Source organism: Mixophyes fleayi, chromosome 7 (genome assembly GCF_038048845.1).
Source record: "Mixophyes fleayi isolate aMixFle1 chromosome 7, aMixFle1.hap1, whole genome shotgun sequence".
NCBI classification, from domain to species: domain Eukaryota; kingdom Metazoa; phylum Chordata; class Amphibia; order Anura; family Limnodynastidae; genus Mixophyes; species Mixophyes fleayi.
In genome coordinates this window covers 94,322,633-94,335,138 of record NC_134408.1, presented here as the reverse complement: position 1 = coordinate 94,335,138, position 12,506 = coordinate 94,322,633, and the positions used below count along the sequence as shown (strand labels likewise).

Sequence of the window (12,506 nt, the reverse complement as noted above, 5' to 3'; positions counted from 1 at the left end):
GAAGAGATAGAGAGGATAGGTAACACAGGAATACAGTGTGTGCTGGAATAAAATATGTTGCAAATGGGGCAGGAGCACAAAACCTGCATGTATATAATTTTTAAGAGACTATTTTTCCTTCAACAGTAGGGAGCCACAGACATTATGTTTCACCCCTATATGACAGAGCACTGGAAAAATGACCAACTCCTTCCTATAACACCCTCCTCCTATTTTTTTTTTCCAATTGTTTGCATATGAGTTGGGCACAGGACTCTTCACCCTTATTTATATTGATTTTTTATTTTCACACTATTGAATGATCAGCCTCAGCTGCTTCTTGAATTGTGGTACGGGGATGCTCTTTGCCCCTCCATCTGCCCACCATAGGGCATTTCAATTCAGGTATTATTGTTCAGCATTTTCAGATGTATGTTATGGATGTTTCAGATGTATTAGTTGGGGACTCTCTTTAGAAACAAAACTAGTGAAGATTAGGAGGATGAGCCATATGCAATTCAGCAGCCCCGCTGCACTCCAGTAAATCCCTCCCAGCAACTCATTTTTTTGAGTCTTATAAGGGCAGTACTGTCAGTACTGAACATTCTGAATTTGCAGACAAAGATCAATACTGGTGCTCTTTTTAGAAAATGTCCCACCACCACTTGTTTTCTGTCTAGAGCATCTCTTCATGTTATTTGTGGCAGGAGAATGGACGGATCCAGACAAATGTTGTTGCACCCCACAGTGTGTTATGTCTCATTAGTCTTTTTCACCAGGGAGATTTGAAGCTGTGAACACTCTGATTTAACAACTAACTAGAGGAATATTGCAGCCTTCAAGGATTCCTCATACATGAGTCTTATTTTCCACTCCTGGTTTGCCGCTGGGTGGAAAGTGTCTTTGACTGGAACAACTGGAGAGTTCCATAATGGCACGCCGCAGGTAGAGCTGAAGAAGCATCCCTGTAATATCATTAACATATCCTACATGGAGGACATGGCTCTTGAAACCATCAAGTGCACAACCTATTCAGTAGTGACATTTAGAGACCTCTAGCTCAAATATTGGACAGTGGACAATACTTGCAAATTTCCATGTTTACGCTACCTTTTTCAGGAAAGGCTCTAATGAGGCCAGAAGTGGAGAAGATAATCAAGGACAGGACAGTTCCTTCCTGAGAAAACACCAAAGCATTAGATTCTGAGCTCCGTTTACTCCCTGTGCACCTAACAGTGGAACCAATCCTAGAGACTCCAGGCTGCCTCTTTGTGAACAAGGCAGTCCAATAAAACCAATGTCACAAGCTTGAAACCAGAAAAGGTTAAGTGCTCCTAACTACAGGCTAAGGCACAAGGGCGCATGTACAAGTAGAAGTGGCAGCTCCTATGCTACCTATAGCTGTGTGCTGGGGGAGTCTTCTCTGTGTTTGTTCCTTTCAGAATAACCCCACCCTTTCAAGCACCTGCTATGAGCCTATAAATTGATTGAGCAACTTCCACTTCTGTATTACTCTTTTTTTCAACTCTGCTCCATTCTAGTTTCCTTACTGGGCTTATTGTGAACTAAGGTGAAGCAGGAAAAAGGTGGCTGGAAAGCAGGCATTTTTTCCCAGTGCCTCGCCCCCTCGAGGTCAAACACAACCTATTGTCTGTGTTCACCTAGAAGACAAAAAAAAATCCCCTTTTCATCAAAATTGAAGCAAATGGTATTCCAGTCTTGCTATGCAAGGCTGTTTGGGGGAAAAAAAAGTATAGGGAAATAACGCTGATTAATTTAATCTAATCAACATTTAAAAGTACAGAAAACATTAGCCATTTGCTTTCACTGAAATTTGAAATAATTCACTGTGAATTAATTAGCCACTACTTAAAAGAGGCGATACCACCAACTGTATGGCTTTGAAGAACAAAAAAAAAAACCACTTGCTTAGTTTTGCAGTGATCTCCTATTGGAAGACAAAGAATGCTATTTTGAGAGTGCATTAAGCTAGTGCACGATATAGTTTAACAGGTTAAAACAGTTGTCCCATCTAAAGCCTTAAACCATGTGTATTTATATTCTCTTAGCATTAGAGCGCCAGAGGCAAAAAGAACAGGAGCGTTTACAAGCAGAGGAGCGTCTGCTACTTCTGGAAATGGCAGCAGATGAGAGGGAGGAATACAATAGACAGAAACGGGAAAAGGAGGAACAAGCAAGACTGGAGGCAGAGGAGAGGAGACTGAAAGCAGAAGAAGAAGCCAAGGCTATTATGGAAGAAGCTCAGATAAGAGCTCAACTGTTGGCCAGGTAAGTACATAAATGTGGGAAAGCAGTTCTTCTGCTTGTTTAAAACACGAGGGGAAAAAAAACAAATGTAGCATCAAAACGTCTATCAGTATATCCTAGACAATACAATTTTATTTTTATCTGGTATGCCTTTGTTCCACCAAAGGGAGAAATGGTCAAGTGCAACAGGCTGTACAAAGAAGAGACTTGCAGTGATAATCACTGTCAAACTGGACCTCCGTTCAGAGTGTAACTTCACAAAGTTCACATCCATGTTGGTGAATACACAACGTGTAACAATACAGAGAGTTCTAGAGAAAAATAATCCTCGCACAGATTGAGCAGCATTCATTTATTGGAAAGGGTTTATAAAAAAAAAATAAAGAAAAATGCACTTACAATTTAGGTAATATGAGACAGTTAGTAGCTGTCGCACGTCCGTCCATGAACTAGGTTACACAGGATACACAGTGTTCCTATACTATACATTACATATAGCCAATTGTTTGTATTAAAGTAATTTTATCGTTTTCAAATAAGCATTGCCCAAGCGATTGTATTGTGTGGTTCCGAAGCACAAGCAATTTATTTAGCAAAAGCAATTTGTTTAGCAGTTCAATAAATAAGTACAATACAGTACAATATAGCCGATACATGATACCTATTAAAGATCTTACATTAAATCAGGAAAGTATAAAAACACCGAATACATTACATCTTCCTTATAGGTTTCATTCAGGTTCCATGACTGTAGCCATGCGGTCACATTTTCAGTTTCCAGAGAAAAGAGAGAGGACAAAAGCCAGCATGCTTGTATATACTTGCCTAGCTAACACTTAGTAAGTTCTTCATTGGTCCGGAGTTTAATGGCATTCCAGTTCCTTGCACGTCATAGGTCAGTTTATTTGATCCTTACAGAGGGTGAGGTGGAACATCCCCCACCCTATTGTTCCCATAATTTGACACTGAATGACCAGTTCAAACTGACCCACATAAATGTATTTAAGAGCATTAATCTCATATGGCTTGTATCTTGCGATCGCTATTCCATCCACACCGGGTTAATGCTGGTGACATAAGCTTTTAATACGAGACCAAACTCTATCTTTTAAAACACCTGAACCATAAAAACCTTTACTACAGTATTATATAGAAATAAATATACAATCTAATACATTTTACTAATAAATGAATGTGGATTGGAACCTTTAATAAATATGAAATATATAAATAACCAAATGTTGTAGTGCGAGTGTGTGGGTATTTTACCGCGTAATAGAGCCATGCCCCGTGTAGCGTAGCATGCTGAATACAATCGCACGATAAAATAATATTAACCAATATACTTTTCGTTCATCCAATTATACGACTTCGACAGTTTGGTTGTTAAAATAAAGAGTAGCATATGGTATAACACTATACCATATGGTACTCCTTAAACAACCAATTGGCTAAAATAATACAAATTGTTGTCATAACAATATTGCTCAGCCATTTTCCAGGTCATCTCATCTAGTGTCATCTTTATTCTCACAGGCAGACTGCGGCTCTGGAGAAACAGCTGCAGTTTAATAGAGGACTTCTGAAGGAATCTGTTGGTATGGACCAGACCCAAGGTGTCTCCAGGTCTTGGGTATTCTCCTATTTTGAGTTCCTGGAGCTGCTCGGGCTACCTCTCCCTGTAGAAGGGGAGTAAATTTTAAGTAATTTTCTTCACCTTACTGAAGTGTATAAACAAGTACAAACATGGTGCGATAGTAATGGGATATAATTTGTATGACCAGAGTTTTAATTTTTAACTAGAGGAAGCAGAAACTATATATTTAAAGGAAAATAATATTTTAAAAAAAACGAATCCCACAAGCACTGAGATTTTACTGCATGGGCAAAATTATCAATGAACAAATTTAAGTGCAAAAATTATCCCAATGTTTAAAAGCTGTAATGACCATTTTAAAAACATCACTCGCTCTGCTTGCACTTGTTTTGGGAGTGCATCTAGACTAGACCTGTTCATATTGCTCCCATAGGGGCAACAGCTTGGACAGGTCTAATTATAGAAATCCTGTCTACACTTACAAAAAAACCATCACTGCTAGAATAGCAGTCTTGTTACACGGTCTCATCTGGCATAGCAAAAGTATCTTATTATCATCAGTTTTTCTGTCATAAGCAATACATATTTTTATACATTATATGTTATATGGCTTTGCACAGAATCTAGCCTACAGGAAATTAACATTTCCATTATATCTTGCTTTATGGGTATGGTGCTCTGCTGACATTATTGCAAACTATTTCAATTGCAAAATACCTTCATACATACCCCCAGTGAATTCACCAGTGAGATCAGTGATCTCTCTCAGAGTACAACCCATCAAAAAGTGTTTGTCACATAGTAATGATGGCTCACCAAAATGACTGCAATGTCAGCTAGTGAGCCTATCAAAATCCATAGAATATCATTGTGCATGGTGGGGAATCTTGGTGGAAGATAACTGCTATCAGAGTATATGTGGTTAATATAGCTAGGATTTTACCAAGCAGTATGAAGTTAATCATAAGCCAAAGATCCACACACGAGCTCCTTTATTCAGGCATGCAAGCATGGATACAGAATTTCTATTGATAATCTAACCAGCACATAATGCATTTACAAAGCTTTCTATCCCTTTCTTGTTACTGGGTAGATTTTAGTAACACACCCTGATCTAGGAGAGTTTGACTTTGCAGGTGTCCACAATACATCTGGTTCTCTTGTAATTGGTACACGCGTGTGCATTATCTTTGTAAGGCATTAGTTGACCAGTCTATTCCTTCTGCATACTATTAACTTTTTAAGCATAAATGTGTACTCATTTGAATTCATCCAAGTTCCATAACATTCATAATAATCCTCCCTCTGATGATTCCTTTCTCGCACAAATCAAGACCTAGTCATAGTAGAAGTGACGGGTGGGTTTAATCACATGCTCTTACACACTAGCAGTCCTACAACTAAGGAGGTTGGAAAAAACTAACACAAGGCGAAGGGCGTGTGTGAAAAGAATGGGGAAATAATCAGTACAGAATGTATTGGACAAGGGTGTTTCTGTAGTCCCCCTCCTAGTGTATAGGCAGTCTCTCCTGAGAATATTATTTGTAAACTAATACCATGACCAAAGCAGGTGTTTGATTACCTTTAACCTGGAATAATTAGGAGACTTATAGGTTAAGCCTTGCTGTATTTTGAACAAACATTTGAAAAGTGCATGCAGCAACGTAACATATACATGAATGATTAACATAATCAGCCCCATCCTTTGCAAAATTCCTTAAAATAAGTTTAGAATCCTTGGTTAAGGATTGTCCAAAAGGTCCCATCTTTCACTACCTATCTGCCTCATTTCTTTCTGCAGCTTATCTATTTCATCTATATGCCCTTTATATCACTGTCCTGGTCCACTATATAGGTAGAACACTCCCATCCTATAAGAGCACAGTTCTCCCCCTGCCCCCTATCACAGATGCTTGCAACAATTTCAAATGATTAGTCATTTTATCAGATATTTCATGGTTACATCTTGGACAGTAGCTGTTTCAGGTTGAATGAGGTTATTTCAGTTTCAAAGAGTTAATGACTCAAGAATGCAAGATTTATTGTGACATTTGCCTTTATTTTTACGATAAACATAACATAAAAGAAAAAGTAAATCAAATACTTAGCTTCCAATATGTCAATTTCCAGGACCCCTCTTTCACACGAAAGATGGAAAAACAATAGGCACCTTTCTTCATCAAGGTTGTCATGAGGCAAGGGCCTCTCTGGCTGCATTTCAGATTTATACTCAGAACAAATGGTTTTAGAATCAACTTACATATAAGGGTATAAACATATTTTCAGACTCGCTATTGGTACATTACTGATAAGAAATAATATATTCTCTCTCATGTACAGAAGCATCTGAGTCAACACCCTGGTATTATATGTGGAGATGTCTCAGCCCAGCCTATGATCAGATAAGCATTTTACAATACACACAGAAAAGTAAAAACACAACAAAAATAGAGCTCAGTGGCCATTTTGATAGGCCTGTTACAGTAGCTAAGTCAACAGCTGGGCTTAACACCAAATTGGGTAGTTTCTCAAATAAGATTTCATAGGGGGGAGATGTTTAGAGGCCCTCTTGGTGTTCTGATAGCATGTAACCAGTCTGCTGGGTTACTTTGGCAAGTTTAACTGTAATAGTGTCATTGTACATTTCATCTTTCCCACTAACCTGTGATATTCCGTACCTATATACAAATTCTTGCACCAATTGCTTTGCCAATATACTAGCAGTCAGTAAGGCAGTGGGGATAGGCCTCTATCCATCCTGGAAATAAATCTACACACCGTACCATTTTCACCTTAGAAAGTTGGATGAAGTCAATCTGTTTTACCTGGAAACGTCCTTCAGTTGGTGGGAGAGAAATTTCTGCATGCTCTGGCCTACTTGGATTGCTCCTCAAACAGATGAGGCAACCCTCACAATGTTAAGCAACAAAGGTGAAGAATCCAGGGGCACACCAGTAGGTCTTTATCAGACACACCATGCCCATCCTACATACATAGGTTAATCCGTGTGACAGTTGAGCCAGTGCAGATAGGAGAGGGATTTAGGTAGTACTGGCTTCCCTTCTTTACTGCGCCACAATTCTTGGGCATCAGTGATATATCCCCCATCAGGAGACTTCCTTTTGAGAAGAAGCTGATTGCAAAGATATAAAGTCTGTTCATCAGGTACACAATATTTGTTATCACAGGGACAAACATTTTTGAGCTGCTGCCTTTGCAGTTGCATCTGCTCTACAATTTCCTTTTGAAACATGGTCTTGTCCTGTTAAGTGTTTTGACATTTAATCAGTGCTATTTGCTTAATTACAAGACTTCAAAGAAGTTGTTTGGTTTTTTTATATGCAATTTGGACACTAGCTTCAGTACAGCCAGGACAATTATCTTAGTGTGTCAGACCTTTCGCTCCACCATTTGTAAGCAATCATGTGCTGGGTTGTTTACTCCCACTGTTACTGTATCTTTAATGAGCATTAGTGTGGTGGAGCTCAGTACATTGCATTTCTGTTAAATTAATCAAACACCAAAAATACACGTTTGCAGTTTTCTACCCACTGTCTCACTCTGAAGAACCCAGATCTGTAAAAAATTTTATACACCAGCAACTAGTCACTTGGGAGTACTAACCAGCAGGACAAAAGCAAAGTTACCTCTGCACTTAGCGGAACATTGATACTGCGTCTAGTAAGACGTTCATCTACTCACTCACTATTACTCACAGACCTAGATAACAGAGCATGCACATGTGTTTTTGTGTTACAAAATTCCCTAATGTCTCCTCTGACAATGTCAGCTGCCAAAACAGATCACGGAATTGCAAATGACCTTTTCCACACACTAGTGCCGTTAAAGTTGCTCACTGGCCCCTCATCGATGAGGAGAAAGTTATTTCCTTCATAAGTGGTCATTTTCCTACATAATGCTAAGCCAAGAGATCTAAACCCAAGACAATTGGACGGATCTCGTCCATTATGCCCAGCGTGTAGCTAAATTATAAATTAATATTCTGTAACTTATATCTTCGAGTTGAGCGTCAGGCTCAGTCCATGTGTGGGCACCTTAATACTGCAGGATAAGAGTCTCAGGTGTGTATGACATCCATTCTACTACAATATGCCAATTTCATCAGCTGTGCTTAAGTGAATTATTTAAATTTTCTGTTATGTAAACATTTTTAACATTGCTGCAGTAAGAATCTGCTTAATAGTGGCCTTACTAAAGTTACAGTTTCAGTAGCGAAATTAAGTTATACAGTTGTGCTTGTACATCTTAAGTGAAGACATTATGCTGATCAATTTACAGTCTAATCTACAAAAAATTGTAATAAGAATTTTTCGCATTGTAATGGTTAGGCAAGTTTGTCTCATTTGATATAGAAAATAACTGTGAAAATGTAATTTATGAAAAACTGTTGTTCTGCTATGTCATGTGCGGTCACCTTTTCCACTAGCCAGGGACACTTTATATGCACACAAATACCAATGTAATAAACACATTCAACTGAAAGAATGACAATCCTGGTATTCCTTTACTCCCATGACTTATATTAGACATAAAGGAGACTGAAACAAGTAATATTTTGGAAGAAAAATGTACAACTTATAATTAAGGAGGTGGTCCAAAACATATAGTAGACCGGACTCTGGAGTGCCATTTTACTTCTGCTAGTGTGTGCTCATCTGGGCCTGCAATCACATTTAAAACTTGTAAAATTATTGTAGGAGCCATGTGTAAAGGGCTTTAAATAGGACCACTAGACCTCCAACATGCAATTTACATATACAAATTAACAAATGTACAGGATATTAAATTAGTCCAAAATGACAAGATTTAAAGAAAGGTCTTCCACCAAAACTCCACATTCCAGAGCAGTGCTGGTCCATAATACCAGTTGTAACCTGTATTTTACTAGACTATTTTTTACTTCAGATACAACCCTTAAACACCTTATTTTTTTTTCATGGGATTACTGCTTTAACATCAATCACTGTGGCAGACTAAAGCTGGGTACACATCTAAGCAATCATCATGCAGATATTGCAAGAGTATGTACACTCCCACAATCATGTTTTATCATACCAAAACACATCGCATCTGTTGATTTGGTTTTATACACTTCCAAAAATGCAGGATCAGCAAAGAAACAATGTCTGGCAAATGTGGAAGTGTGTACGCACTCACGGCCAGTAGCATAGGCAGATATCTGTGGAGTATGTAAAGAGTCACAATCCTTTCAGTAGATGGTTATGAGATATGAAGATCACAGATCTGAAGGTAAATAGTATAGGTGTGTACACGTGAAGCGACCTGCTCATTGGGACTTTCAATTGTTGGTGAAATGGTTACTGAAATTGCATCTGAAGTAAGATTCCATAAGGTGTGTACCCTGCTCAAGAATCTTTGCATTCATCACTTTGTTGCTTGTACCAAAGTAAATTCCACTGTTATACTACATGTTGTCTGTTTTTGGTTAGGCATACTTGCTTATTAGAACCTATATTTAATGTTATTAGTCACTCACTTGTTGGGGAGACGGGGAGGAGCGTTTTTCAAATTCTGATAATTTTACCCCTGCAGAACTCCTATGGGAGTTTAGATATTAGACCCTAGCGTGCTAAGGCTGAGATTAGCCCATGGAATATCCATGAAACCCGGCGCTCCGTCTCACCCCCCCCAACGATAATTATCTTTATCTGCTGAATGTTAGCTTATTGATGAAACTATTGTTGCCTCGGAGATTTATTGCCTTGCTTATATCATACCACTGTTTCTAAAAATGGCAACACTATAGCAATGTGTCTTCTACTACAGATACACACTCTCTGCTTAACACGCATTAGACCTCTTCCCCGCTGCTACTACTACCCTCCTATACAGTTACTCTTCTATGACAAAATGTAATAAAGTTGTAATCTTTATGTATCTGAAACTACTGAACATTGGCCTCATACACCCCCCAAACACAGAGATGGAGTCTCTTTTCTCCGCCTCTTTCTATTCTGGTTCCTAAAACTCTATATGAGTTCTGAACCTTATTCCCTTTCTCTTTTACCCTTCTATGTTCACCCCTAAATCCTTTTGTGCTACGACATCTGGAGCCACAAGTCACTCATCTCCATTTATTATCTCAGAAATCAACATTTTTTAAACCACCGTGAAATTTAGACTTCTCTCTTTGAATGTCAACGGTCTTAATTCCCCCACAAAACAGACAATAGCTCATCAGTTTATTAAAAGACAGAACCCTGATATAGTCCTCCTTCAAGAGACCCACTTTAAAGACCCCCACCCATCACTTGCGTCCAAACTCTACCCACACGCTTACTATTCCTCTTCCAGTGCGAAGCGACGTGGCACCGCCATTCTAATACATCAAAGAGTACCCTTAACCATAGATTCCACGATCCCAGACCCACATGGTAGATTTCTTATCCTAAAAGGCGTATTCAACCAAACTACTATAACGATAGCCTCAGTCTATGCCCCGAACGTGCGGCAGGGAACCTTCTATTCCGATTTCTTTCGACAACTCTCCTCATTTAGGACTACGATTACCATTGTTGGAGGAGATTTTAATACTGTCCTTGACAACTCATTAGACTGATCTCGTCCCAAACAAATACATTCCACGCAATCCAGAGATTCGACAAAACTGAAAACTCAACTACATTTGCATAATCTGTACGACGCATGGCGTCTAACATATCCCTCTTCTAGATCATATACACACTATTCACCTCCTCATGATTTGTACACGAGAATTTACTATTTTTTTGTAGACCACCTGACTACACAGAAAATAGAGGAGGTACAAGTACTTTCTGTTTCCTGGTCTGACCACGATACGGTAGAATTGACGCTCCGTATACCTCAACAAAGTGACACTCGCCCAAAATGGAGACTCAATGAAACCCTTCTGCTCAAAAAAGATCATATCTCAGAAATAACGCAAGCAATTACAGAATATGTTTCCCTTAATTCTTCTCCAGATATCTCTCAAGCTATTCTGTGGGAGGCACATAAGGCCACAATACGAGGAACCATTATTAGTATGTCATCAAAACAAAAAAAAAAAGAGCAAATCGAACGTATAAAGTCCTTAGAATTAGACATTCACCGTACCACACTTCTCCACCAGCAGCACCCTAAAAGACGTATCTACTTAAAATTATTATCTTCTAAAGGCCAATTGAATCAAATTTTTTCAAAAAAGGCAGCCAAAACCCTCCTATGGCTGAAACAAAAATATTATGAAAAGGGCGATAAGGCAGATTCTATTTTAGCTCGCAAATTAAAAGCTAAGCGAACAAAGAATAGAATCTCTTCTATAAAATCTTCTACAGGCTCATTACACTATAACCCAAAACATATAGCGCATAGATTGCGAGAATATTTCGAATCCTTATATAATATTATCCCGGACATCACAGACCCTCTCATTCTAAAATCCAACATTAAAAAATACCTCCAATCGTGTCATCTCCCTAAAATAACCCCTGCGCAGCTTGCCTCCCTCAACGCTGAGATCGCAACAGAAGAAATCATTTATGTAATTAAATCTCTGAAACGTCAGTCTGCACCCGGACCAGACGGGTTTACACCACTTTATTATAAGAAATTCATTGAGCCACTCTCACCCATGTTATCTGGTTTGTTTAACTTCATATTATCTGGGGGCAAGTTTGACGGGGCGACCACTGGAGCAGGAATTGTAGTCATTCCTAAACCTGGGAGAGATCCCACAGAAGCAGGAAGTTACCGCCCCATCTCACTCTTAAATGTTGATTTAAAAATCTTTGCTAAGGTTCTAGCCAATAGGCTGAGCCTGGTACTACCCTCAATAGTTCACCCAGACCCGGTGGGTTTCGTCCCAGGTAGACAACCTTCGAAATACACTAGAAGGCTGATTGATTTGATTCACATAGCTAATATGGACGACCTCCCGGCTCTGGTGGTCGCCTTAGACGCCGAAAAGGCCTTTGACAGGGTCGCTTGGCCTTTCATGCAACAAACATTAGTTTCTATGGGAATTCAGGGAGACTTCTGTTGTGGTATCTCAGCGTTATACCATAATCCAACAGCCTCAGTATTAGCCAATGGCTTCACCTCTACTCCTTTTGTTATACACAATGGCACCAGACAGGGATGCCCACTTTCCCCCCTTCTATTTGCCCTCATTATGGAACCCCTTGCTGCATGCATACGAAACAACCCCGATATTACAGGTATACCAACCTCTTCTAGGGACCATAAAATAGCTTTGTATCCTGATGATGTCATCTTATCACTGACTAACCCTCATATTACACTCCCGAATCTTATAAAAGAAATTGACACATACAGCTCCCTATCCAACTATAAGATTAATGCTGACAAATCCGAGATTTTGAGTTTGAATATGGCGCAAGCGGAAACTCAGACACTCAAAACTAACTTCAAATTTAGGTGGCAATCTAAACAACTCAAATATCTAGGCGTATACCTAACTAAATCTTACTCCCAGCTATATGCTGCCAATTTCCCAAAGCTCATTAACACAATAAATGCTGACCTCACGCAATGGTCTAAACATACGATCTCCTGGTTTGGCCGTATAGCCACTATAAAAATGAATATATTACCCCGCCTCCTCTTTTTATGGCAGACCCTCCCCATTCATGCCCCC

At 39.1% G+C, this 12,506-nt stretch overlaps 1 protein-coding gene across 1 annotated transcript in view; it reads left to right on the top strand.

Annotated features, from left to right (window-relative positions):
* The window catches only part of KIAA2012 (KIAA2012 ortholog), a 164,041-nt gene extending 153,113 nt beyond the window's left edge, over nucleotides 1–10,928 (top strand). Inside the window, exons 25-27 of the mRNA XM_075180140.1 lie at nucleotides 1–19; nucleotides 2,049–2,268; nucleotides 3,784–10,928. The exon at nucleotides 1–19 is cut by the window's left edge and continues 154 nt beyond it. Coding sequence (XP_075036241.1) covers nucleotides 1–19; nucleotides 2,049–2,268; nucleotides 3,784–3,943 — 399 coding nt within the window. The 3' untranslated portion in view covers nucleotides 3,944–10,928. The remainder of the gene's footprint in view (nucleotides 20–2,048; nucleotides 2,269–3,783) is intronic.
* Nucleotides 10,929–12,506: the final 1,578 nt, after the last annotated feature.